Consider the following 24,105-nt stretch of genomic DNA (forward strand, 5'->3'; position numbering starts at 1 on the left):
CTGATGCTAGTAGAAAATGTACTGTGTGAAGATGAAACCGGTGAATTTCTATTATTCACCTGTTGTATCACACTAATAACTGATGCCAGTAGAAAATGTACTGTGTGAAGATGATACCGGTGAATTTCTATTATTCACATGTTGTACCACACTAATAACTGATGCTAGTAGAAAATGTACTGTGTGAAGATGAAACCGGTGAATTTCTATTATTCACATGTTGTACCACACTAATAACTGCTTCTAGTAGAAGATGTACTGTGTGAAGATGAAACCGGTGAATTTCTGTTATTCACATGTTGTACCACACTAATAACTGATGTAAGTAGAAAATGTGCTGTATGAAGATGAAACCGGCGAATTTCTATTATTCACATGTTGTACCACACTAATAACTGATGCTAGTAGAAAATGTACTGTGTGAAGATGAAACCGGTGAATTTCTATTATTCACATGTTGTACCACACTAATAACTGATGCTAGTAGAAAATGTACTGTGTGAAGATGAAACCGGTGAATTTCTATTATTCACATGTTGTACCACACTAATAACTGCTTCTAGTAGAAAATGTACTGTGTGAAGATGAAACCGGTGAATTTCTATTATTCACATGTTGTACCACACTAATAACTGATGTAAGTAGAAAATGTACTGTATGAAGATGAAGCCGGTGAATTTCTATTATTCACATGTTGTACCACACTAATAACTGATGTAAGTAGAAAATGTACTGTATGAAGATGAAACCGGTGAACTTCTATTATTCACATGTTGTACCACACTAATACCTGATGTAAGTAGAAAATGTACAGTATGAAGATGAAACCGGTGAATTTCTATTATTCACATGTTGTACCACACAAATAACTGCTTCTAGTAGAATATGTACTGTGTGTAGATGAAACCGGTGAATTTCTATTATTCACATGTTGTACCAAACTAATAACTGATGTAAGTAGAAAATGTACTGTATGAAGATGAAACCGGTGAATTTCTATTATTCACATGTTGTACCACACAAATAACTGCTTCTAGTAGAAAATGTACTGTGTGAAGATGAAACCGGTGAATTTCTATTATTCACATGTTGTATCACACTAATAACTGATGTAAGTAGAAAATGTACTGTATGAAGATGAAACCGGTGAATTTCTATTATTCACATGTTGTACCACACTAATACCTGATGTAAGTAGAAAATGTACAGTATGAAGATGAAACCGGTGAATTTCTATTATTCACATGTTGTACCACACAAATAACTGCTTCTAGTAGAAAATGTACTGTGTGAAGATGAAACCGGTGAATTTCTATTATTCACATTTTGTATCACACTAATAACTGCTTCTAGTAGAATATGTACTGTGTGTAGATGAAACCGGTGAATTTCTATTATTCACATGTTGTACCAAACTAATAACTGATGTAAGTAGAAAATGTACTGTATGAAGATGAAACCGGTGAATTTCTATTATTCACATGTTGTATCACACTAATAACTGCTTCTAGTAGAATATGTACTGTGTGTAAATGAAACCGGTGAATTTCTATTATTCACATGTTGTACCACACTAATAACTGATGTAAGTAGAAAATGTACTGTATGAAGATGAAACCGGTGAATTTCTATTATTCACATGTTGTACCACACAAATAACTGCTTCTAGTAGAAAATCTACTGTGTGAAGATGAAATTGGTGAATTTCTATTATTCACATGTTGTATCACACTAATAACTGCTTCTAGTAGAATATGTACTGTGTGTAGATGAAACCGGTGAATTTCTATTATTCACATGTTGTACCAAACTAATAACTGATGCTAGTAGAAAATGTACTGTGTGAAGATGAAACCGGTGAATTTCTATTATTCACATGTTGTACCACACTAATAACTGATGCTAGTAGAAAATGTACTGTGTGAAGATGAAACCGGTGAATTTCTATTATTCAAATGTTGTACCACACTAATAACTGATGCTAGTAGAAAATGTACTGTGTGAAGATGAAACCGGTGAATTTCTATCATTCACATGTTGTACCACACTAATAACTGATGCTAGTAGAAAATGTACTGTGTGAAGATGATACCGGTGAATTTCTATTATTCACATGTTGTACCACACTAATAACTGATGCTAGTAGAAAATGTACCGTGTGAAGATGAAACCGGTGAATTTCTATTATTCACATGTTGTACCAAACTAATAACTGATGCTAGTAGAAAATGAACTGTGTGAAGATGAAACCGGTGAATTTCTATTATTCACATGTTGTACCACACTAATAACTGATGCTAGTAGAAAATGTACTGTGTGAAGATGAAACCGGTGAATTTCTATTATTCACATGTTGTACCAAACTAATAACTGCTTCTAGTAGAAAATGTACTGTGTGAAGATGAAACCGGTGAATTTCTATTATTCACATGTTGTACCACACTAATAACTGATGTAAGTAGAAAATGTACTGTATGAAGATGAAGCCGGTGAATTTCTATTATTCACATGTTGTACCACACTAATAACTGATGTAAGTAGAAAATGTACTGTATGAAGATGAAACCGGTGAATTTCTATTATTCACATGTTGTACCACACTAATACCTGATGTAAGTAGAAAATGTACAGTATGAAGATGAAACCGGTGAATTTCTATTATTCACATGTTGTACCACACAAATAACTGATGTAAGTAGAAAATGTACTGTATGAAGATGAAACCGGTGAATTTCTATTATTCACATGTTGTACCACACTAATATCTGATGTAAGTAGAAAATGTACAGTATGAAGATGAAACCGGTGAATTTCTATTATTCACATGTTGTACCACACTAATAACTGATGTAAGTAGAAAATGTACTGTATGAAGATGAAGCCGGTGAATTTCTATTATTCACATGTTGTACCACACTAATAACTGATGTAAGTAGAAAATGTACTGTATGAAGATGAAACCGGTGAATTTCTATTATTCACATGTTGTACCACACTAATACCTGATGTAAGTAGAAAATGTACAGTATGAAGATGAAACCGGTGAATTTCTATTATTCACATGTTGTACCACACAAATAACTGCTTCTAGTAGAAAATGTACTGTGTGAAGATGAAACTGGTGAATTTCTATTATTCACATGTTGTATCACACTAATAACTGCTTCTAGTAGAATATGTACTGTGTGTAGATGAAACCGGTGAATTTCTATTATTCACATGTTGTACCAAACTAATAACTGATGTAAGTAGAAAATGTACTGTATGAAGATGAAACCGGTGAATTTCTATTATTCACATGTTGTACCACACAAATAACTGCTTCTAGTAGAAAATGTACTGTGTGAAGATGAAACCGGTGAATTTCTATTATTCACATGTTGTATCACACTAATAACTGCTTCTAGTAGAATATGTACTGTGTGTAAATGAAACCGGTGAATTTCTATTATTCACATGTTGTACCACACTAATAACTGATGTAAGTAGAAAATGTACTGTATGAAGATGAAACCGGTGAATTTCTATTATTCACATGTTGTACCACACTAATACCTGATGTAAGTAGAAAATGTACTGTATGAAGATGAAACCGGTGAATTTCTATTATTCACATGTTGTACCACACAAATAACTGCTTCTAGTAGAAAATCTACTGTGTGAAGATGAAACCGGTGAATTTCTATTATTCACATGTTGTATCACACTAATAACTGCTTCTAGTAGAATATGTACTGTGTGAAGATGAAACCGGTGAATTTCTATTATTCACATGTTGTATCACACTAATAACTGCTTCTAGTAGAATATGTACTGTGTGTAGATGAAACCGGTGAATTTCTATTATTCACATGTTGTATCACACTAATAACTGATGCTAGTAGAAAATGTACTGTGTGAAGATGAAACCGGTGAATTTCTATTATTCACATGTTGTACCACACTAATAACTGATGCTAGTAGAAAATGTACTGTGTGAAGATGAAACCGGTGAATTTCTATTATTCACATGTTGTACCACACTAATAACTGCTTCTAGTAGAAAATGTACTGTGTGAAGATGAAACCGGTGAATTTCTATTATTCACATGTTTTACCACACTAATAACTGATGTAAGTAGAAAACAATTACGTGAAGATGAAACCGGTGAATTTTAACAATTCAAACGCAGTTTACTTGTGAAATGTTGTACATTGAGAACGAACTACCTGAAAAGAAACCGTTTATTTTTCACTAGTCACATAAATTGCCTAAGTGGGTCTGTCGCTTATAAAAAAAACGTATTACATTAAGACGAAACCGGTAATTTTCTAGAAGTCCTAATCAGTATGATGGTTTGTTTTAATTTCGCACAAAGCTACTCGAGGGCTATCTGTGCAAGCTGTCCGTAGTTTAGCAGTGTAAGACTAGAGGGAAGGCAGCTAGTCATCACCACCCACCGCCAACTCTTGGGCTACTCTTTTACCAACGAGTAGTGGGATTGACCGTGACATTATAACGCCCCCACGGCTGAAAGGGCGAGCATGTTTGGCGCGATGGGGATGCGAACCCGCGACCCGCAGATTACGAGTCGCACGCCTTATCACACTTGGCCATGCCGGGCCTCAGTGTGATGGTGCATATGTAAAAAGAAGAAATACGCGAAACCTATCATTTTCTAGGAGCCACGAGCTGTAAAACATTGCAGACTATAAAGTAAAAAAAAACAAAAAAAAACAACATATGATACGAGATGAAAAGCGGTTTTGTTGTCTGAGACATAATATCATATGGAAAGTAGCTGTATAGAGAAAACATATTAAAACTTGAGGGCAGAGATTTCACTCCACAGAAACGATATGTTTGTTTTAATGGTGTTTCCCTGTAAATACGTGGAAAACATATTTAACATCTGTTATCTACAGTGAATTTTTGATCAGTCACTTCCGCAACAGAACTTATAGCTTAAGAACTTATGGTTTAAGGATCTTTTAATGCTCACTATGGAAGTAAAAACACTCACACACATCAAAGCGTTTATGACACAACGGCCTCCGAAACTGCCCCCAAGTTAGCAGGTTGTTATGCCTCCATTTGTAAAGTAAACGACGAAGGAGAACCCTTTGACCCTAAAAGCTACGATGAGCCTAGAAATAGCTCCTAGCACCATTTGGTTTTGTGACTTTGGTCTTCTTAAGTGTGTCTGGGTTTCTAGAAATGCGTGATTTAAGATTGGTTTTACCGTATATCCCACTGTTTTATTATGAGAATTGTAAGATTAACTTCATCGAATTACACACCATGTTGTTGCTATTGGATTTGTTACTTCGGGCAATAACGCGTAATAATGGCCATTAAACGTTGGAAGGGTGATTCTAAAGATAGCGTTTATTTTTATTTTAGAGCAAAACCACATTCGGCTGTCTGTTATATCCACAGCGGGAAATCAAACCCTACATTTTAGTGCTTCAACTCTGCAAACTTAGTGCTTTTCCGCCAGGGGACCTTGGCCTGATGGTAACATGTAATTAGAAGATCGTTCAGTGCATAAGGCTTAACAAAATTAAAGCAATAACTTATTTCAACTGAATGAAGGTTTTGTGTGCGTGTTAATAACGGCTGAAAAATACAAGTTACCGAATATCTAAGAAACGTAGATAAACTGAAGAAATATATAAATATTATATTTAAGAACTAGGACTGTTTGGATAAACTTTATTCTATGTGCATGTAATTAAAGCGTATAAGGCTCGGCAAGGCCAGTTACTTAAGGACTCGTAATCTGATCTAACCCTGGATTCAAGGCTTTACGGGAACATTATTATACGTTTTCGTTTCCTGTCAGGTTTTGTCGCAGTTTGTTTGTTTGTGTAGCAAGTCCACACTGTACTATTTGTTGTGTCCACAGGTGGTTGGAACGCTCCATATGCAATCTGAGGCTCGCGTGTTCGAATCCTCGTCCCACCAAACATGCTCGCCCTTTCGGCCGTGAGGACATTATAATGTTACGATCAATCCCACTATTCGTTGATAAAAGAGTAGCCCAAGAGTTGGCGGTGGGTGATAATGATTAGCTGCCTTCCCTCTAGCCTTACACTGTCAAATTAGGGACGGCTAGAGCAGATAGCCCTCGTGTAGCTTTGCGCGAAATTCAAAACAAACAAACCTTAAGTGTTTAGAAGTAATTCAATATAAATAACGTTGCTGTATATGGACTGACGTAACATAACCCCTTGACGTGTATGCCAATCTAGCTCTGAAGTCGTGCGTCAGGCGGTTCATTTGCTTTAAAGGAAAATCTATTTTTAAAGTGTTTTTTTCAGTACTTGTCAGTTTTCAAATTCCATTATAAATTATAAAATCAAATTTTAAATAAAATTGATCGTTTTTCGTCTTCAGTATATGTACATGGCTGAAAAATAGACGTTTATGCAGGTGTAATGGGGTATAAATACACAAACAAACACGTTTTACTGAAGCAATATATTAACATTAAAACGGAACTACTTTTCTTTAGCGGAAGAATTCACAAAGCACATTTCATTTTTCCTTCACTTGAAATGTTATTATTACAGCAGTAATCGGAACACGTTTCTCTGAGTTTGTTGGTTAGATATACCATAACTGATTTATTACTTTACCTTGTAATTTTTAGAATAATGTTTGTTGAATCTAGGTATGGTTTACTTAAAAGAGAGCTAAATTTATTTGTACTTTCGTGTATCAAATATTAGTCATTACGTTGCTTATTGTTTGATAAGGAAGTATTGTTTGTTCGTTGTTAGATATGACGTAACCCATTGTTTAATTATGAGTTTTGTTTTCATTGTCAAAAATTACTCTGTTTATTATCAGATATTCCACGTTCATTATTGAGTTACACTATTCAATATTACGTTACCACTTATCAAAATAGGCCTGGCATGGCTAGGTGGATTAAGGCGTTCGACTCGTTGCCTGAGGGTCGCGGGTTCGAATCCCCGTCGCACCAAACGTGCTCGCCCTTTCAGCTGTGGAGACGTTACAATGTGACGGTAAATCTCATTATTCGTTGGTAAAAAGAACAGCCAAAAAGATAATGCTGGGTGTTGTTGACTAGTTCTCTTCCCTGTAGTCTATCACAGTTAAATTAGGGACGTCTAGTGAAGATAGCCATGGAGTAGCTTCACGTGAAATTCAAAACACGAAATATATTAGGCAAAAACTACATTTCTATTCATGCCTTGTTTACAGAAGGTTTAACGTTTCTACATTTCTATTTATGTCTTGTTTACAGAATGTTTAACGTTTCTACATTTCTATTCATGCCTTGTTTACAGAAGGTTTAACGTTTCTACATTTCTGTTAATGTCTTGTTTACAGAAGGTTTAACGTTTCTACATTTCTATTCATGCCTTGTTTACAGAAGGTTTAACGTTTCTACATTTCTATTCATGCCTTGTTTACAGAAGGTTTAACGTTTCTACATTTCTGTTAATGTCTTGTTTACAGAAGGTTTAACGTTTCTACATTTCTATTCATGCCTTGTTTACAGAAGGTTTAACGTTTCTACATTTCTATTCATGCCTTGTTTACAGAAGGTTTAACGTTTCTACATTTCTGTTAATGTCTTGTTTACAGAAGATTTAACGTTTCTACATTTCTATTCATGCCTTGTTTACAGAAGGTTTAACGTTTCTACATTTCTATTCATGCCTTGTTTACAGAAGGTTTAACGTTTCTACATTTCTATTCATGTCTTGTTTACAGAAGGTTTAACGTTTCTACATTTCTATTCATGTCTTGTTTACAGAAGGTTTAACGTTTCTACATTTCTATTCATGCCTTGTTTACAGAAGGTTTAACGTTTCTACATTTCTGTTAATGTCTTGTTTACAGAAGATTTAACGTTTCTACATTTCTATTCATGCCTTGTTTACAGAAGGTTTAACGTTTCTACATTTCTATTCATGCCTTGTTTACAGAAGGTTTAACGTTTCTACATTTCTATTCATGCCTTGTTTACAGAAGGTTTAACGTTTCTACATTTCTATTCATGTCTTGTTTACAGAAGGTTTAACGTTTCTACATTTCTATTCATGCCTTGTTTACAGAAGGTTTAACGTTTCTACATTTCTGTTAATGTCTTGTTTACAGAAGGTTTACGTTTCTACATTTCTGTTAATGTCTTGTTTACAGAAGGTTTAACGTTTCTACATTTCTATTCATGCCTTGTTTACAGAAGGTTTAACGTTTCTACATTTCTATTCATGTCTTGTTTACAGAAGGTTTAACGTTTCTACATTTCTATTCATGCCTTGTTTACAGAAGGTTTAACGTTTCTACATTTCTGTTAATGTCTTGTTTACAGAAGGTTTAACGTTTCTACATTTCTGTTAATGTCTTGTTTACAGAAGGTTTAACGTTTCTACATTTCTATTCATGCCTTGTTTACAGAAGGTTTAACGTTTCTACATTTCTATTCATGTCTTGTTTACAGAAGGTTTAACGTTTCTACATTTCTATTCATGCCTTGTTTACAGAAGGTTTAACGTTTCTACATTTCTATTCATGCCTTGTTTACAGAAGGTTTAACGTTTCTACATTTCTATTCATGCCTTGTTTACAGAAGGTTTAACGTTTCTACATTTCTATTCATGCCTTGTTTACAGAAGGTTTAACGTTTCTACATTTCTATTCATGTCTTGTTTACAGAAGGTTTAACGTTTCTACATTTCTATTCATGCCTTGTTTACAGAAGGTTTAACGTTTCTACATTTCTGTTAATGTCTTGTTTACAGAAGGTTTACGTTTCTACATTTCTGTTAATGTCTTGTTTACAGAAGGTTTAACGTTTCTACATTTCTATTCATGCCTTGTTTACAGAAGGTTTAACGTTTCTACATTTCTATTCATGTCTTGTTTACAGAAGGTTTAACGTTTCTACATTTCTATTCATGCCTTGTTTACAGAAGGTTTAACGTTTCTACATTTCTGTTAATGTCTTGTTTACAGAAGGTTTAACGTTTCTACATTTCTGTTAATGTCTTGTTTACAGAAGGTTTAACGTTTCTACATTTCTATTCATGCCTTGTTTACAGAAGGTTTAACGTTTCTACATTTCTATTCATGTCTTGTTTACAGAAGGTTTAACGTTTCTACATTTCTATTCATGCCTTGTTTACAGAAGGTTTAACGTTTCTACATTTCTATTCATGTCTTGTTTACAGAAGGTTTAACGTTTCTAAATTTCTATTCATGTCTTGTTTACAGAAGGTTTAACGTTTCTAAATTTCTATTCATGTCTTGTTTACAGAAGGTTTAACGTTTCTAAATTTCTATTCATGTCTTGTTTACAGAAGGTTTAACGTTTCTAAATTTCTATTCATGTCTTGTTCACAGAAGGTTTAACGTTTCTAAATTTCTATTCATGTCTTGTTCACAGAAGGTTTAACGTTTCTAAATTTCTATTCGTGTCTTGTTCACAGAAGGTTTAACGTTTCTACATTTCTATTCGTGTCTTGTTCACAGAAGGTTTAACTTTTCTAAATTTCTATTCATGTCTTGTTTACAGAAGGTTTAACGTTTCTAAATTTCTATTCATGTCTTGTTTACAGAAGGTTTAACGTTTCTACATTTCTATTCATGTCTTGTTTACAGAAGGTTTAACGTTTCTAAATTTCTATTCATGTCTTGTTTACAGAAGGTTTAACGTTTCTAAATTTCTATTCATGTCTTGTTTACAGAAGGTTTAACGTTTCTACATTTCTATTCGTGTCTTGTTCACAGAAGGTTTAACGTTTCTACATTTCTATTCGTGTCTTGTTTACAGAAGGTTTAACGTTTCTACATTTCTATTCGTGTCTTGTTTACAGAAGGTTTAACGTTTCTACATTTCTATTCGTGTCTTGTTTACAGAAGGTTTAACGTTTCTACATTTCTATTCGTGTCTTGTTTGCAGAAGGTTTAACGTTTCTACATTTCTATTCATGTCTTGTTTACAGAAGGTTTAACGTTTCTACATTTCTATTCGTGTCTTGTTCACAGAAGGTTTAACGTTTCTACATTTCTATTCGTGTCTTGTTCACAGAAGGTTTAACGTTTCTACATTTCTATTCGTGTCTTGTTCACAGAAGGTTTAACGTTTCTACATTTCTATTCGTGTCTTGTTTACAGAAGGTTTAACGTTTCTACATTTCTATTCGTGTCTTGTTTACAGAAGGTTTAACGTTTCTACATTTCTATTCGTGTCTTGTTTACAGAAGGTTTAACGTTTCTACATTTCTATTCGTGTCTTGTTTACAGAAGGTTTAACGTTTCTACATTTCTATTCATGTCTTGTTTATAGAAGGTTTAACGTTTCTACATTTCTATTCGTGTCTTGTTCACAGAAGGTTTAACGTTTCTACATCTCTATTCGTGTCTTGTTTACAGAAGGTTTAACGTTTCTACATTTCTATTCATGTCTTGTTTACAGAAGGTTTAACGTTTCTACATTTCTATTCGTGTATTGTTTACAGAAGGTTTAACGTTTCTACATTTCTATTCGTGTCTTGTTCACAGAAGGTTTAACGTTTCTACATTTCTATTCGTGTCTTGTTTACAGAAGGTTTAACGTTTCTACATTTCTATTCATGTCTTGTTTACAGAAGGTTTAACGTTTCTACATTTCTATTCGTGTATTGTTTACAGAAGGTTTAACGTTTCTACATTTCTATTCGTGTCTTGTTTACAGAAGGTTTAACGTTTCTACATTTCTATTCATGTCTTGTTTACAGAAGGTTTAACGTTTCTACAGCGGGTTAGTGAAGTGGTTTTCTTCCTGAGCTACAACAAGTGGAAAACAAAAACTATTTCTGTGAAGAACACACAAACCAGTGCTAGTCGTACTGTATTTCTGTGAAGAACACACAAACCAGTGTTAGTTGTACTGTATTTCTGTGAAGAACACACAAACCAGTGTTAGTTGTACTGTATTTCTGTGAAGAACACACAAACCAGTGTTAGTCGTACTGTATTTCTGTGAAGAACACACAAACCAGTGTTAGCTGTACTGTATTTCTGTGAAGAACACACAAACCAGTGTTAGCTGTACTGTATTTCTGTGAAGAACACACAAACCAGTGTTAGCTGTACTGTATTTCTGTGAAGAACACACAAACCAGTGATAGTCGTACTGTATTTCTGTGAAGAACACACAAACCAGTGTTAGTTGTACTGTATTTCTGTGAAGAACACACAAACCAGTGTTAATTGTACTGTATTTCTGTGAAGAACACACAAACCAGTGTTAGCTGTACTGTATTTCTGTGAAGAACACACAAACCAGTGCTAGTCGTACTGTATTTCTGTGAAGAACACACAAACCAGTGCTAGTCGTACTGTATTTCTGTGAAGAACACACAAACCAGTGCTAGTCGTACTGTATTTCTGTGAAGAACACACAAACCAGTGCTAGTCGTACTGTACTTCTGTGAAGAACACACAAACCAGTGCTAGTCGTACTGTATTTCTGTGAAGAACACACAAACCAGTGTTAGCTGTACTGTATTTCTGTGAAGAACACACAAACCAGTGTTAGTTGTACTGTATTTCTGTGAAGAACACACAAACCAGTGTTAGTTGTACTGTATTTCTGTGAAGAACACACAAACCAGTGTTAATTGTACTGTATTTCTGTGAAGAACACACAAACCAGTGTTAGTTGTACTGTATTTCTGTGAAGAACACACAAACCAGTGTTAATTGTACTGTATTTCTGTGAAGAACACACAAACCAGTGTTAGTCGTACTGTATTTCTGTGAAGAACACACAAACCAGTGTTAGTCGTACTGTATTTCTGTGAAGAACACACAAACCAGTGTTAGTCGTACTGTACTTCTGTGAAGAACACACAAACCAGTGTTAGTCGTACTGTATTTCTGTGAAGAACACACAAACCAGTGCTAGTCGTACTGTACTTCTGTGAAGAACACACAAACCAGTGTTAGTCGTACTGTATTTCTGTGAAGAACACACAAACCAGTGCTAGTCGTACTGTACTTCTGTGAAGAACACACAAACCAGTGCTAGTCGTACTGTACTTCTGTGAAGAACACACAAACCAGTGTTAGTTGTACTGTATTTCTGTGAAGAACACACAAACCAGTGCTAGTCGTACTGTACTTCTGTGAAGAACACACAAACCAGTGCTAGTCGTACTGTACTTCTGTGAAGAACACACAAACCAGTGCTAGTCGTACTGTATTTCTGTGAAGAACACACAAACCAGTGCTAGTCGTACTGTACTTCTGTGAAGAACACACAAACCAGTGCTAGTCGTACTGTATTTCTGTGAAGAACACACAAACCAGTCTTAGCTGTACTGTATTTCTGTGAAGAACACACAAACCAGTGTTATCTGTACTGTATTTCTGTGAAGAACACACAAACCAGTGTTAGTTGTACTGTATTTCTGTGAAGAACACACAAACCAGTGTTAATTGTACTGTATTTCTGTGAAGAACACACAAACCAGTGTTAGTTGTACTGTATTTCTGTGAAGAACACACAAACCAGTGTTAATTGTACTGTATTTCTGTGAAGAACACACAAACCAGTGTTAGTCGTACTGTATTTCTGTGAAGAACACACAAACCAGTGTTAGTCGTACTGTATTTCTGTGAAGAACACACAAACCAGTGTTAGTCGTACTGTACTTCTGTGAAGAACACACAAACCAGTGTTAGTCGTACTGTATTTCTGTGAAGAACACACAAACCAGTGCTAGTCGTACTGTACTTCTGTGAAGAACACACAAACCAGTGCTAGTCGTACTGTACTTCTGTGAAGAACACACAAACCAGTGTTAGTCGTACTGTATTTCTGTGAAGAACACACAAACCAGTGTTAGTTGTACTGTATTTCTGTGAAGAACACACAAACCAGTGTTAATTGTACTGTATTTCTGTGAAGAACACACAAACCAGTGTTAGTCGTACTGTATTTCTGTGAAGAACACACAAACCAGTGTTAGTCGTACTGTACTTCTGTGAAGAACACACAAACCAGTGCTAGTCGTACTGTACTTCTGTGAAGAACACACAAACCAGTGCTAGTCGTACTGTACTTCTGTGAAGAACACACAAACCAGTGTTAGTCGTACTGTATTTCTGTGAAGAACACACAAACCAGTGCTAGTCGTACTGTACTTCTGTGAAGAACACACAAACCAGTGCTAGTCGTACTGTACTTCTGTGAAGAACACACAAACCAGTGTTAGTTGTACTGTATTTCTGTGAAGAACACACAAACCAGTGCTAGTCGTACTGTACTTCTGTGAAGAACACACAAACCAGTGCTAGTCGTACTGTACTTCTGTGAAGAACACACAAACCAGTGCTAGTCGTACTGTACTTCTCTGAAGAACACACAAACCAGTGCTAGTCGTACTGTACTTCTGTGAAGAACACACAAACCAGTGTTAGTCATACTGTATTTCTGTGAAGAACACACAAACCAGTGTTAGTTGTACTGTATTTCCTTTACTGATTTGGTTTTAGTTTTATTTTAGTTTTATCACAGAAATATATGCTCGTTTTGTAAAATGATCCTTTCTTGCGTTTCAAAACGGTCATTAGGAGTCACTATGTTAACAAGAGTGGGGAACGGATAGTGAATGAAACTGGACACAAACTGACCATTTCGTATGTGTCGTACTTTGTTGATTTATATAGGACGCTCTCTGATACGAAACATTTGTTTTTAGTCAAAGCTAGAAGGTGAGCTATCTGTGTTCTGTCCCCAAGGGGATATCAAACCCTGGACTTCAGCATTGAACTAACCTTGTACCTGTGTGTGTGTTGTTATAGCCATGTTGGGCTATCTGCTGAGCCCACCGAGAGGAATCGAGCCTCTAATTTTAACGTTTTAAATCCGTTGGCTTAACGCTGCTAGCGGGGGTTATAAAATATTAAGTCTTAATTGACGCATTTTATTATCACAGAACTGTTAACACGTAGTGTAACTTACTCTGGAATTTTCCTGGTGGACAACGCAGAGATAGTCAGTCCGCTGTGTAGCTTTGCGCTCAACAACAAAAAACCTGCTCAAAGAAAACACGAAAGTTATCGGGCGACATTAATTACGTCACAGGAGCAGCGCTTTTTGTGAGATTTTTAGTTAGACTTTTAAAATGTTTGTACAGTTTGCTATTTTAGTATGCCTATAGTTACCGTGAAAGAGAGAGACTCCCAGGAGAATTGAACTGTTAAAGAGACGAGTGAAACCAACGGATGTTTCACAACTCCTACAAAACTCGCCGCTCCTGTAAGAAAAAGAGACACAGAACTGTAAATCTGACATTTTTTGCCCAAACTTATTTCGTTACTGGGTGGGTGGGGTATAAAAAAGAGAAACAGCTATTTATGTACTAGTAAGGAAAGCAAACAGTGCAGGTGACATATATAATGAAGAAACGTAAAGAACAACACCTCGAAGATTATTTAGAAATATTATTTTGAAAAAACGTTTTGCATTCGTTTTATTTACCTATTTTTGTTATTTATCAGAATGATCGAACGAACTATTAATATCCAAATTATCCTCTACACTAAGCCTCTTTTCAATGGCTCAAAGGTAATCTAGAGGATTTACTATACGGGATTAGATCCCTGCCAGTCAACAGAGCGCACTGTTACCATTTTAGGCTTAAAACAAAACAAACTTAAAAATATTCTCCATTACCCAACCCTGGTGGTTCAGAAGTAAGTTCGCAGATATGTAGAATGGGGGTTCGATTCCTACTGGTGGGCACATCGGATATCAGCCATGTCTTTGCAGATACTAGTATGTTTAATAATGATTGTTTATAATTCGGATTGATAACAAAAACAGCAAACACGGTTTTACTTTTTTATGACTTACAGTCACTATATCTTTGACACATTACACGAACTTTCCTACTAAAGACAGCCAAGAAAAGCTGGTACTATCAGGGGACAAGCAACCCATACACATTGGGGACTATTTAGAAATTTCGCAGAAATCGCAAGAAACGTCTCAGAATCTCGCATTAGAATAACCAGAATACCTCCTGGTGGTGGTGTACTTGAAACGGTTCTTTATCTCTTTCATTGCATCATTTTACGAACTTATTTTGTTTCTTTTAACATTGCACGTGTAAAAATGAAGCTTGTGTTACGAGAGGAAGATGGTCTTACTCCGTGGGTTGTACTTTAGTCTGACAATTGAAACTAGTTTAAAACATGCGCGGATACAGATCTTTGATATTCGTACATGAAGCGTTTACAAACATATGAATCATCAGAGATCGAAGGAAGGCAGGACATACTCTGCTAGAGAGGTTAGTACATGTTTATATTTCAAGGCACGCGCTGCTTGCGTTTAAATTCTAGCGCGAGCTTTCATACTAAGTAAGTGCTTTCTCTATTTCGATCTGCACTATTTCTCAGTCGACGAAACGCATCCTAGTGCGAGAAACAGTTAATGCGAGGGCACTTTCCTTGCACGTGCATGCTTAATAGTTTGAACTTATTGTCCAGAGCTTTCGATTTCATTGGCTTGGACCGTGAGATTTTATTTATCGGTTCAGTTACTGAAAACAATAGAAATATTAACTGAAGTACCTAACAGCTGAGTGTTTTCCAGAAACGTCCAAAACTTAATGCACTAGAATACGTTGGTTTCATCAGTTATTTGTTCATAAAGACAAAAGTTTCACATATTCACTACACGAACGATGAAACGGGAAAAATGAAACATTTTATCAATGTTTATGACTTCACCCACATAAAGCTATTTGATGTGTCCACTGCTATAATCGAGCCCTGGATTTCAGCGTTGCAAGTTCATTGGTTTCCCTCTGTCTTATCGTAGTTAGTATAATGGAAAGCACTGCACACCAAATTTCTCACTACCACAGTTTTCACTGTACCACATAGAGGCCAGTTTACACTATATATATTAACTGTAACAGTGAGTTCACGTTACACTACACATCTTAACTGTAACAGTGAGTTGACTTCACACTACACATCTTAACTGTAACAGTGAGTTCACGTTACACTACACATCTTAACTGTAACAGTGAGTTGACTTCACACTACACATCTTAACTGTAACAGTGAGTTGACTTCACACTACACATCTTAACTGTAACAGTGAGTTGACTTCACACTACACATCTTAACTGTAACAGTGAGTTGACTTCACACTACACATCTTAACTGTAACAGTGAGTTGACTTTACATTACACATCTTAACCGTAACAGTGAGTTGACTTCACACTACACATCTTAACTGTAGCAGTGAGGTCAGTTTTCCATTACACATTTTAACTGTAACAGTGAGATCAGTTTTACACTACACATCTTAACTGTAACAGTGAGATCAGTTTTACACTACACATCTTAACTGTAACAGTGAGATCAGTTTTACACTACACATCTTAACTGTAACAGTGAGATCAGTTTTACACTACACATCTTAACTGTAACAGTGAGATCAGTTTTACACATCACATCTTAACTGTAACAGTGAGTTCAGTTTTACACTACACATCTTACCTGTAACAGTGAGATTAGTTTCATACTACACGTCTTAACTGTAGCAGTGAGGTCAGTTTTACACTACACATCTTAACTGTAACAGTGAGATCAGTTTTACACTACATATTTTAACTGTAACAGTGAGTTGACTTTACACTACACATCTTAACTGTAACAGTGAGATCAGTTTTACACTACATATTTTAACTGTAACAGTGAGTTGACTTTACACTACACATCTTAACTGTAACAGTGAGTTGAGTTTACACTACACATCTTAACCGTAACAGTGAGTTGACTTCACACTACACATCTTAACTGTAACAGTGAGTTGAGTTTACACTACACATCTTAACTGTAACAGTGAGTTGACTTCACACTACACATCTTAACTGTAACAGTGAGTTGACTTTACACTACACATCTTAACTGTAACAGTGAGATCAGTTTTACACTACATATTTTAACTGTAACAGTGAGTTGACTTTACACTACACATCTTAACTGTAACAGTGAGTTGACTTTACATTACACATCTTAACCGTAACAGTGAGTTGACTTCACACTACACATCTTAACTGTAACAGTGAGTTGAGTTTACACTACACATTTTAACAAATTTCCTATGTACGTTGATGTCAGTTTTCAGTGCTGTGTATAGTTGATAATATTAGATTAGCTATTTCAGCCATCTTTGTGGAAAAAAACAGACGTTGGTCACGAGGTGTGACCGAAGAAACTCTCGTGAATTTGTGACATCAAATATTTATACATTATCTTAAATAACACTAGGTTTTGTCAATGAGCCATAGCCTTCACTCTGCGGGTATAAGAGTTGTTCCGGACCGGTTCCGGAGTCATTTGCTGAACGCATTGTGTTACTCGACCCTCCTCCGTCTCCATGGAGAACACTGAAGGCTTTCCTTCTGGAGTATATTGTGAATAAACCTCGGCCACAAGGTCCCCTTGGCAGCATTGCTTTGTTGTGTGATGGAGAATGCTCCGATACTGTCTGTATTAATCAAATTATCTGTGGACCAAAATTCCAGCAAAGACGTGCAAACCTAAACGATTCATTAAAGTACTACAAAAACAAATATATTTTGATTTCTTATTGAGTTACGTCATCAACTGTGTAAAATCACTGTATTTCATTGTTTCATTAAAGATATATTTTACCCACAGTAACTTTCTAGTAACAAAGATGTATTTCTAAGGTTATTCAGGTTATATATCTGTTACTTTACTTAAAATATTGCTTGCGTCACAAAAATCCTTCACTTGGCGTGTGTGTGTGTACTCACGTGCATTTAATTACACATAAAACTGTATCCGTTTTTTGAAGTTTGTTTATTTAAACGCTAGGACCGAAAGAAACGAAACCCAGATTGCCATGGCAACGGACTTAAGGCTAGCACCACCTACTATTTGAAATGGGACCGTTCCAACACTTGCTTTGGTTCGGTTTCAATAACTAGTGTGTTGATGACAAACTTTCATATGAAGCACTAATCACCGGGAACATACCCAAGTTTAGTTATCTTTAAAACAAATTATTAAAATAAAATCCACAGCGGCTCTTTTCAAGAGAGCAATTCGAGAACGGTTAACCTAACTGAAATTCAAAATATTATCGAAAGATTATGAGTGACGTCACATATTGTTTCAAGGCGCATGCGCAGATACGAAGGGAAAAACAAACAAGGAAAACGGAAGTGAGATTTCTATTTTATTTAACGTGACTGCAAAAAACGAACAATTTTAAATAAAAAAAAATATTAATTTACACGAAAACGTTTGTCAGTTTTACAGTACAAATTTAATAATTTTATTCTAAAAAACGTTTCAATTTCACGGTAAAACGTGTTAGTCTTACAATAAGAACTGATAATAGCTCTTTCACACAAAAATATGTTGGTTTCGCGGTAAAAATGTAATTTGGTTTTACAGTAAAAACGTGTTATTTTTCCAGTACACACCACTAACTCTTATCTTCTCTTCACAAAACAGAATAACTCCCACTTTTGACCATTAACTAGTGAAATACTTGTAATGTGACTGTGGAATAATGGAGACTACAATATGCTTTACAGAGTTTTTAAATACATAATAATGTCTTTATTAATGGCTAGTTCATGTACTGATCCTTAGCAGATAACGTAGAAAATATGGCTTCCAAAAACCACATTTTAGGCTTAAGATTCTTGAACAAAAAACATATTTTAAAACGTGCTATAGAATCAAATGAATTGTAAATATATATTCTTCCACTTTCGTCTTAACTTGTTTATTCTAGCTACAGATCACAGGTGTTTAAATTATTATTTTTCACACATTTCTGATTTCAAGCCACAACGAACGTGACGTGACGTCTGTCGTTACATTCTCTTAATAACAATTTTTTTCCTATTGGTCTCGGCCCGGCATAGTCTGGTGGGTTAAGGCGTTGGGTTACATTATTGCCCAGCCCTGAAACGGGTCGTCTCGCGTTCATATTTACTTTGACATCTAGTGTTTGGGTTCTGGCCTGGCTGGCCTCTCCGGTGCCGCCTTTGTTTCGCTCACCAGTATTATGACCAACCTCACTTCTTCACCTTAAAAAATTCAAAATAGAATAAAGGTAAAACCCCATGGAAATTTCAATAATTTTTCACGTGAGCGTTCGACTCGTAATCCGAGGGTCGTGGGTTCGAATACCGGTCGCACCAAACATGCTCGCCCTTTCAGCCGTGGGGGCGTTATAATGTCACGGTCAATCCCACTATTAGTTGGTAAAAGAGTAGCCCAAGAGTTAGCGATGGATGGTGATGACTAACTGCCTTCCCTCTAGTCTTACACTGCAAAATTAGGAACGGCTAGCGCAGATAGCCCTCGAGTAGCTTTGCGCAAAATTAAAAAACAAACAAAAACTTTTCACGTGAGGGGACGAAGAGGAACCACAACGTTCCTGACCACCCCAGTTGGAGAGAGAATACTTCAGATTTTTCTGAATATATATAAACTAAGCCCCTGCCACGTTTGTTTGCGTTTTCTGAGAGTCGCTGGTTCCAATCCCCGTCGCACCAAACATGCTCGCCCTTTCATCCGTGGAGGCGTTATAATGTGACGTTGATAAAAGAGTAGCCCAAGAGTTGGCGGTGGGTAGTGATGACTAGTTGCCTTCCCTCTAGTCTTGCACTGCTAAATTAGGGACGGCTAGTGCAGATAGCACTTGTGTAGCTTTGCGCGAAATTCAAAAATAGAATAGAAATTCAATAGATTTGGTCTCCCCTTCCCGTATTTCGATTCTCTGCGTTTAAAGAAAATATTCTAAACCTTTCGTGAATATATAACATGTGAGGCGATATTATATGGGATATAAATAATATCAATGAATGTTTTATTTTTAATAGGGAATGAAGATAAGGTGACACCTGACTGGTATTTTAATGTCATCCAGATGGAAGACCTCTGGAGGGGAAAAGAGTAACTACATTAAAAATAAATAAAACAATATTTAGGGATAATTAAATAAAGTTAATTTACTCGTGTCGTGATGATACATTTGTTCGGTGTCTTAAAACATGCCTTTAAAAGACGTTCCGAAGTCATTGACAACGCTGTATTTCGATTACATTGGTTGTTTACCTCCACTCTACTGATGGTCTTCAGTATTATGATCACTGCTAAACAATACGTCGGCCAGTCCATCTCCTGTATGAAGACGGACGGTATCCCAGAAGACATCATGAATGCCTACTGTTGGATTCATACCACATTCACTATTCCGGAAGCTTTCAGAAAGACCGTTGGTGTCGATGTTCCGCATCCTGGAATTGACAATACAAAAATGGGGGAGAAAAAATACTATGCGTATTACCAGTGGGTTTGCTTTGTACTCTTCCTCCAGGCACTACTTTTTTATGCGCCATATTACATATGGAAAATATGGGAAGGCGGTGTAATCGCCGCAGTATCCCTCGGAATGCACATAGCTGTGGTTTCAGAAGAAGAACGCGAAAAGAAAAGAACGCTTCTAATTAATTATTTTTTAACTCATAAAGGAACTCATAAATTTTATGTCATAAAATATGTGTTTTGTGAATTCCTGTGCCTTGTGAATGTCGTCGGTCAGATGTGGCTGATGAACGTTTTTTTAGACGATGAATTTTTCAGCTACGGCGTTAAAGTTGTGGAGTTTGCGCAAATGAACCAGGAGGAGAGAGCTGACCCGATGGTATTTGTGTTTCCACGTATGACCAAGTGCCGGTTCCACCAGTTCGGGTCTTCTGGAGATGTTCAAAAACACGATGCCTTGTGTATCCTTCCTCTGAACATCGTCAACGAGAAGATATATATCTTTCTTTGGTTTTGGTTCGTCATTCTCGCCATATTGACGATTTTGGTCCTAATAAATCGTATCGTTATTCTAGTGTTCAGGCAGCTGCGGGCTCGTTTCTTAAAAGGCAGATGTCGCCTAGCAGCCCACAACGACCTTAAGTACATCAGTCGATACAGTGACATAGGTGATTGGTTTCTTCTCTACATGGTCGCAAAGAATGTAGACCCCATAGTGATTCAAGAAGTTACGTCAGAACTGGCTAGGAAGATAAACCGATCTAATTCAGATGATACAGAGAACTTAGTTGTCTAAACTGTTCTAATCATGTTATACCATACATCAGGACTATCTGTTCTAATCATCACATGTTACACCATACACCAGGATTACCTGTTCTAATCATCCCATGTTATACCATACATCAGGACTACGTGTTCTAATCATCCCATGTTATACCATACATCAGGACTAGCTGTTCTAATCATCCCATGTTATACCATACATCAGGACCACCTGTTCTATTCATCACATGTTATACCATACATCAGGACTACCTGTTCTAATCATCCCATGCTATACCATACATCAGGACTACCTGTTTTAATCATCCCATGTTATACCATACATCAGGACTACCTGTTCTAATCATCACATGTTACACCATACATCAGGACTACCTGTTCTAATCATCACATGTTATACCATGCATCAGGACTACCTGTTCTAATCATCACATGTTACACCATACATCAGGACTACCTGTTCTAATCATCCCATGTTATACCATACATCAGGACTACCTGTTCTAATCATCCCATGTTATACCATACATCACGACTATCTGTTCTAATCATCACATGTTACACCATACATCAGGACTAGCTGTTCTAATCATCCCATGTTATACCATACATCAGGACTACCTGTTCTAATCATCCTATGTTATACCATACATCAGGAATACCTGTTCTAATCATCCCATGTTATACCACACATCAGGACTACCTGTTCTAATCATCACATGTTATACCATACATCAGGACTATCTGTTCTAATCATCACATGTTACACCATACACCAGGATTACCTGTTCTAATCATCACATGTTACACCATACACCAGGATTACCTGTTCTAATCATCCCATGTTATACCATACATCAGGAATACCTGTTCTAATCATCCCATGTTACACCATACATCAGGACTACCTGTTCTAATCATCCCATGTTACACCATATATCAAGACCACCTGTTATAATCATCCCATGTTACACCACGTCATGAGAGTCAGTTGTTTATTAGCTCAGTAGAAATGTACATGTAAACAATGTTTTCTTTTGTTGTTAAAAACAAAACTTCTCAATGTGTTGTCTTTATTATGAACATAGGAAGGATCGTATATTGAATTCTAGGGTTTTAAATCCTCAAGTTTACCAGTGAGCCACTAGGGGAAGCCACTGTCTTCTAGTGAAGAATTAGTTACTTAAAAATAAAAAATATTTGTATTTCTTACAGTCACGATCGTTTTTGACTTATTTTATATGATACACGATAATATACCAGTAATAGCAATAACTACAGTACAGGTAGAGTCGTACATAAACATGTACCTATGATAGAAACAGACCTTGTGGAATGCTCAATTATATTGTACAGTTATTGAAATGTATATAATATTTTAAATGACAGGACGTGTTCTGTATTTTATTTTCGATTTGTTTTGTTTGATTGTAAACCGTTTATAACACGTTACTATTTTAACTTGCGGAAGGATACTCTCTATTCTTTACACTTGTAAATCATTCCATGATAAATATTACACCAGATGTCGGATCCAGATTAACCCTAACTAGTGTTATACTGGAGCTAACCAAACTAGTGTTATACTGGAGCTAACCAAACTAATGTTATACTGGAGCTAACCAAACTAATGTTATACTGGAGCTAACCAAACTAGTGTTATACTGGAGCTAACCAAACTAGTGTTATACTGGAGCTAACCAAACTAATGTTATACTGGAGCTAACCAAACTAATGTTATACTGGAGCTAACCAAACTAGTGTTATACTGGAGCTAACCAAACTAATGTTATACTGGAGCTAACCAAACTAGTGTTATACTGGAGCTAACCAAACTAGTGTTATACTGGAGCTAACCAAACTAATGTTATACTGGAGCTAACCAAACTAATGTTATACTGGAGCTAACCAAACTAGTGTTATACTGGAGCTAACCAAACTAATGTTATACTGGAGCTTACCAAACTAGTGTTATACTGGAGCTAACCAAACTAATGTTATACTGGAGCTAACCAAACTAGTGTTATACTGGAGCTAACCAAACTAGTGTTATACTGGAGCTAACCAAACTAGTGTTATACTGTAGCTAACCAAACTAATGTTATACTGGAGCTAACCAAAGGATGTTTAGGAAAGAGGGTTTCAAAGTTTTCGATACCAATAATTTTGTAAACAAGAAGTTAATGTAATTTCTAAACTATCATTATCAATTATGTTAATTGGTTTCGAAATTTATAAAAACACGAAAATAAAATGGGGTTCTCATTTCTCTCATAATATATATTGATTTGGTTTTTATTTTTACATTTGTAAACACTCTTGATGAAAATATTTTATCTTTGTTGTAAGATTTCGTCATTACGCTAATAAAGTGTGTTATTTTTTAAAGCACTTTTATCTCTAAATGTTGAAATACCGTAACATGCCCCATCTAGCGGTGTTTAGTGTAAGCCCAATCTTCGAACTTGCAGAAGATAAATAAATGGTTTTGGCAAAAAGTGCCAAGGATCCAGACTTCAGTTTCTTTAGAAGCGTACTAATCAGAGTTAAGTTTCTTTATTATACACAAACCAATCACAATTGAGTTGCTTATAAATACACCAATCAGAATCTTTAGAGCGACTTAGCTTGGAGAAAATTTTGAAGTGTGTTTATATACATTTTGCTCAATACATTGAGATCGACGTTTTTTGTGGTTAAGGTTCTCGACTCGTAATCTGAGGGCCGCGGGTTCGAATCCCCGTCACACCAAACATGCTCGCCCTTTAAGTTGTGGGAAGTTATAAGGTGACGGTCAATCCCACTATTCGTTGGTAAAAGAGTAGCCCAAGAGTTGGCGGTGGGTGGTGATGACTGGCTGCCTTCCTTGTAGTCTATCACAGTTAAATTATGGACGGCTAGCGCAGATAGCCCTCGTGTAGCTTTGCGCGAAATTCAAAAACAAACAAAGAAACAAACATTAAATACAAGTAAG

At 36.1% G+C, this 24,105-nt stretch overlaps 1 protein-coding gene across 2 annotated transcripts; it reads left to right on the plus strand.

Annotated features, from left to right (window-relative positions):
• Window positions 1-13,911: 13,911 nt before the first annotated feature.
• Window positions 13,912-23,397, plus strand: LOC143228728 (innexin inx1-like). 2 transcript variants are annotated; one of them, XR_013015437.1, is made up of 2 exons: window positions 13,912-15,303; window positions 17,301-17,681. XR_013015437.1 is itself a non-coding variant. In XM_076460019.1 (2 exons), exon 2 carries the CDS (start codon window positions 20,044-20,046, stop codon window positions 21,139-21,141), a length of 1,098 nt encoding a protein of 365 aa, XP_076316134.1. In that variant the 5' UTR covers window positions 13,912-15,303; window positions 19,901-20,043; the 3' UTR covers window positions 21,142-23,397. The 2 variants fall into 2 exon arrangements, 1 of the variants encoding a protein (XP_076316134.1); XM_076460019.1 differs by lacking the exon at window positions 17,301-17,681 and adding an exon at window positions 19,901-23,397.
• The last annotated feature ends 708 nt before the right edge of the window (window positions 23,398-24,105 follow it).

The sequence above is a fragment of the Tachypleus tridentatus genome, chromosome 10, assembly GCF_004210375.1.
Source record: "Tachypleus tridentatus isolate NWPU-2018 chromosome 10, ASM421037v1, whole genome shotgun sequence".
Taxonomy (NCBI): domain Eukaryota; kingdom Metazoa; phylum Arthropoda; class Merostomata; order Xiphosura; family Limulidae; genus Tachypleus; species Tachypleus tridentatus.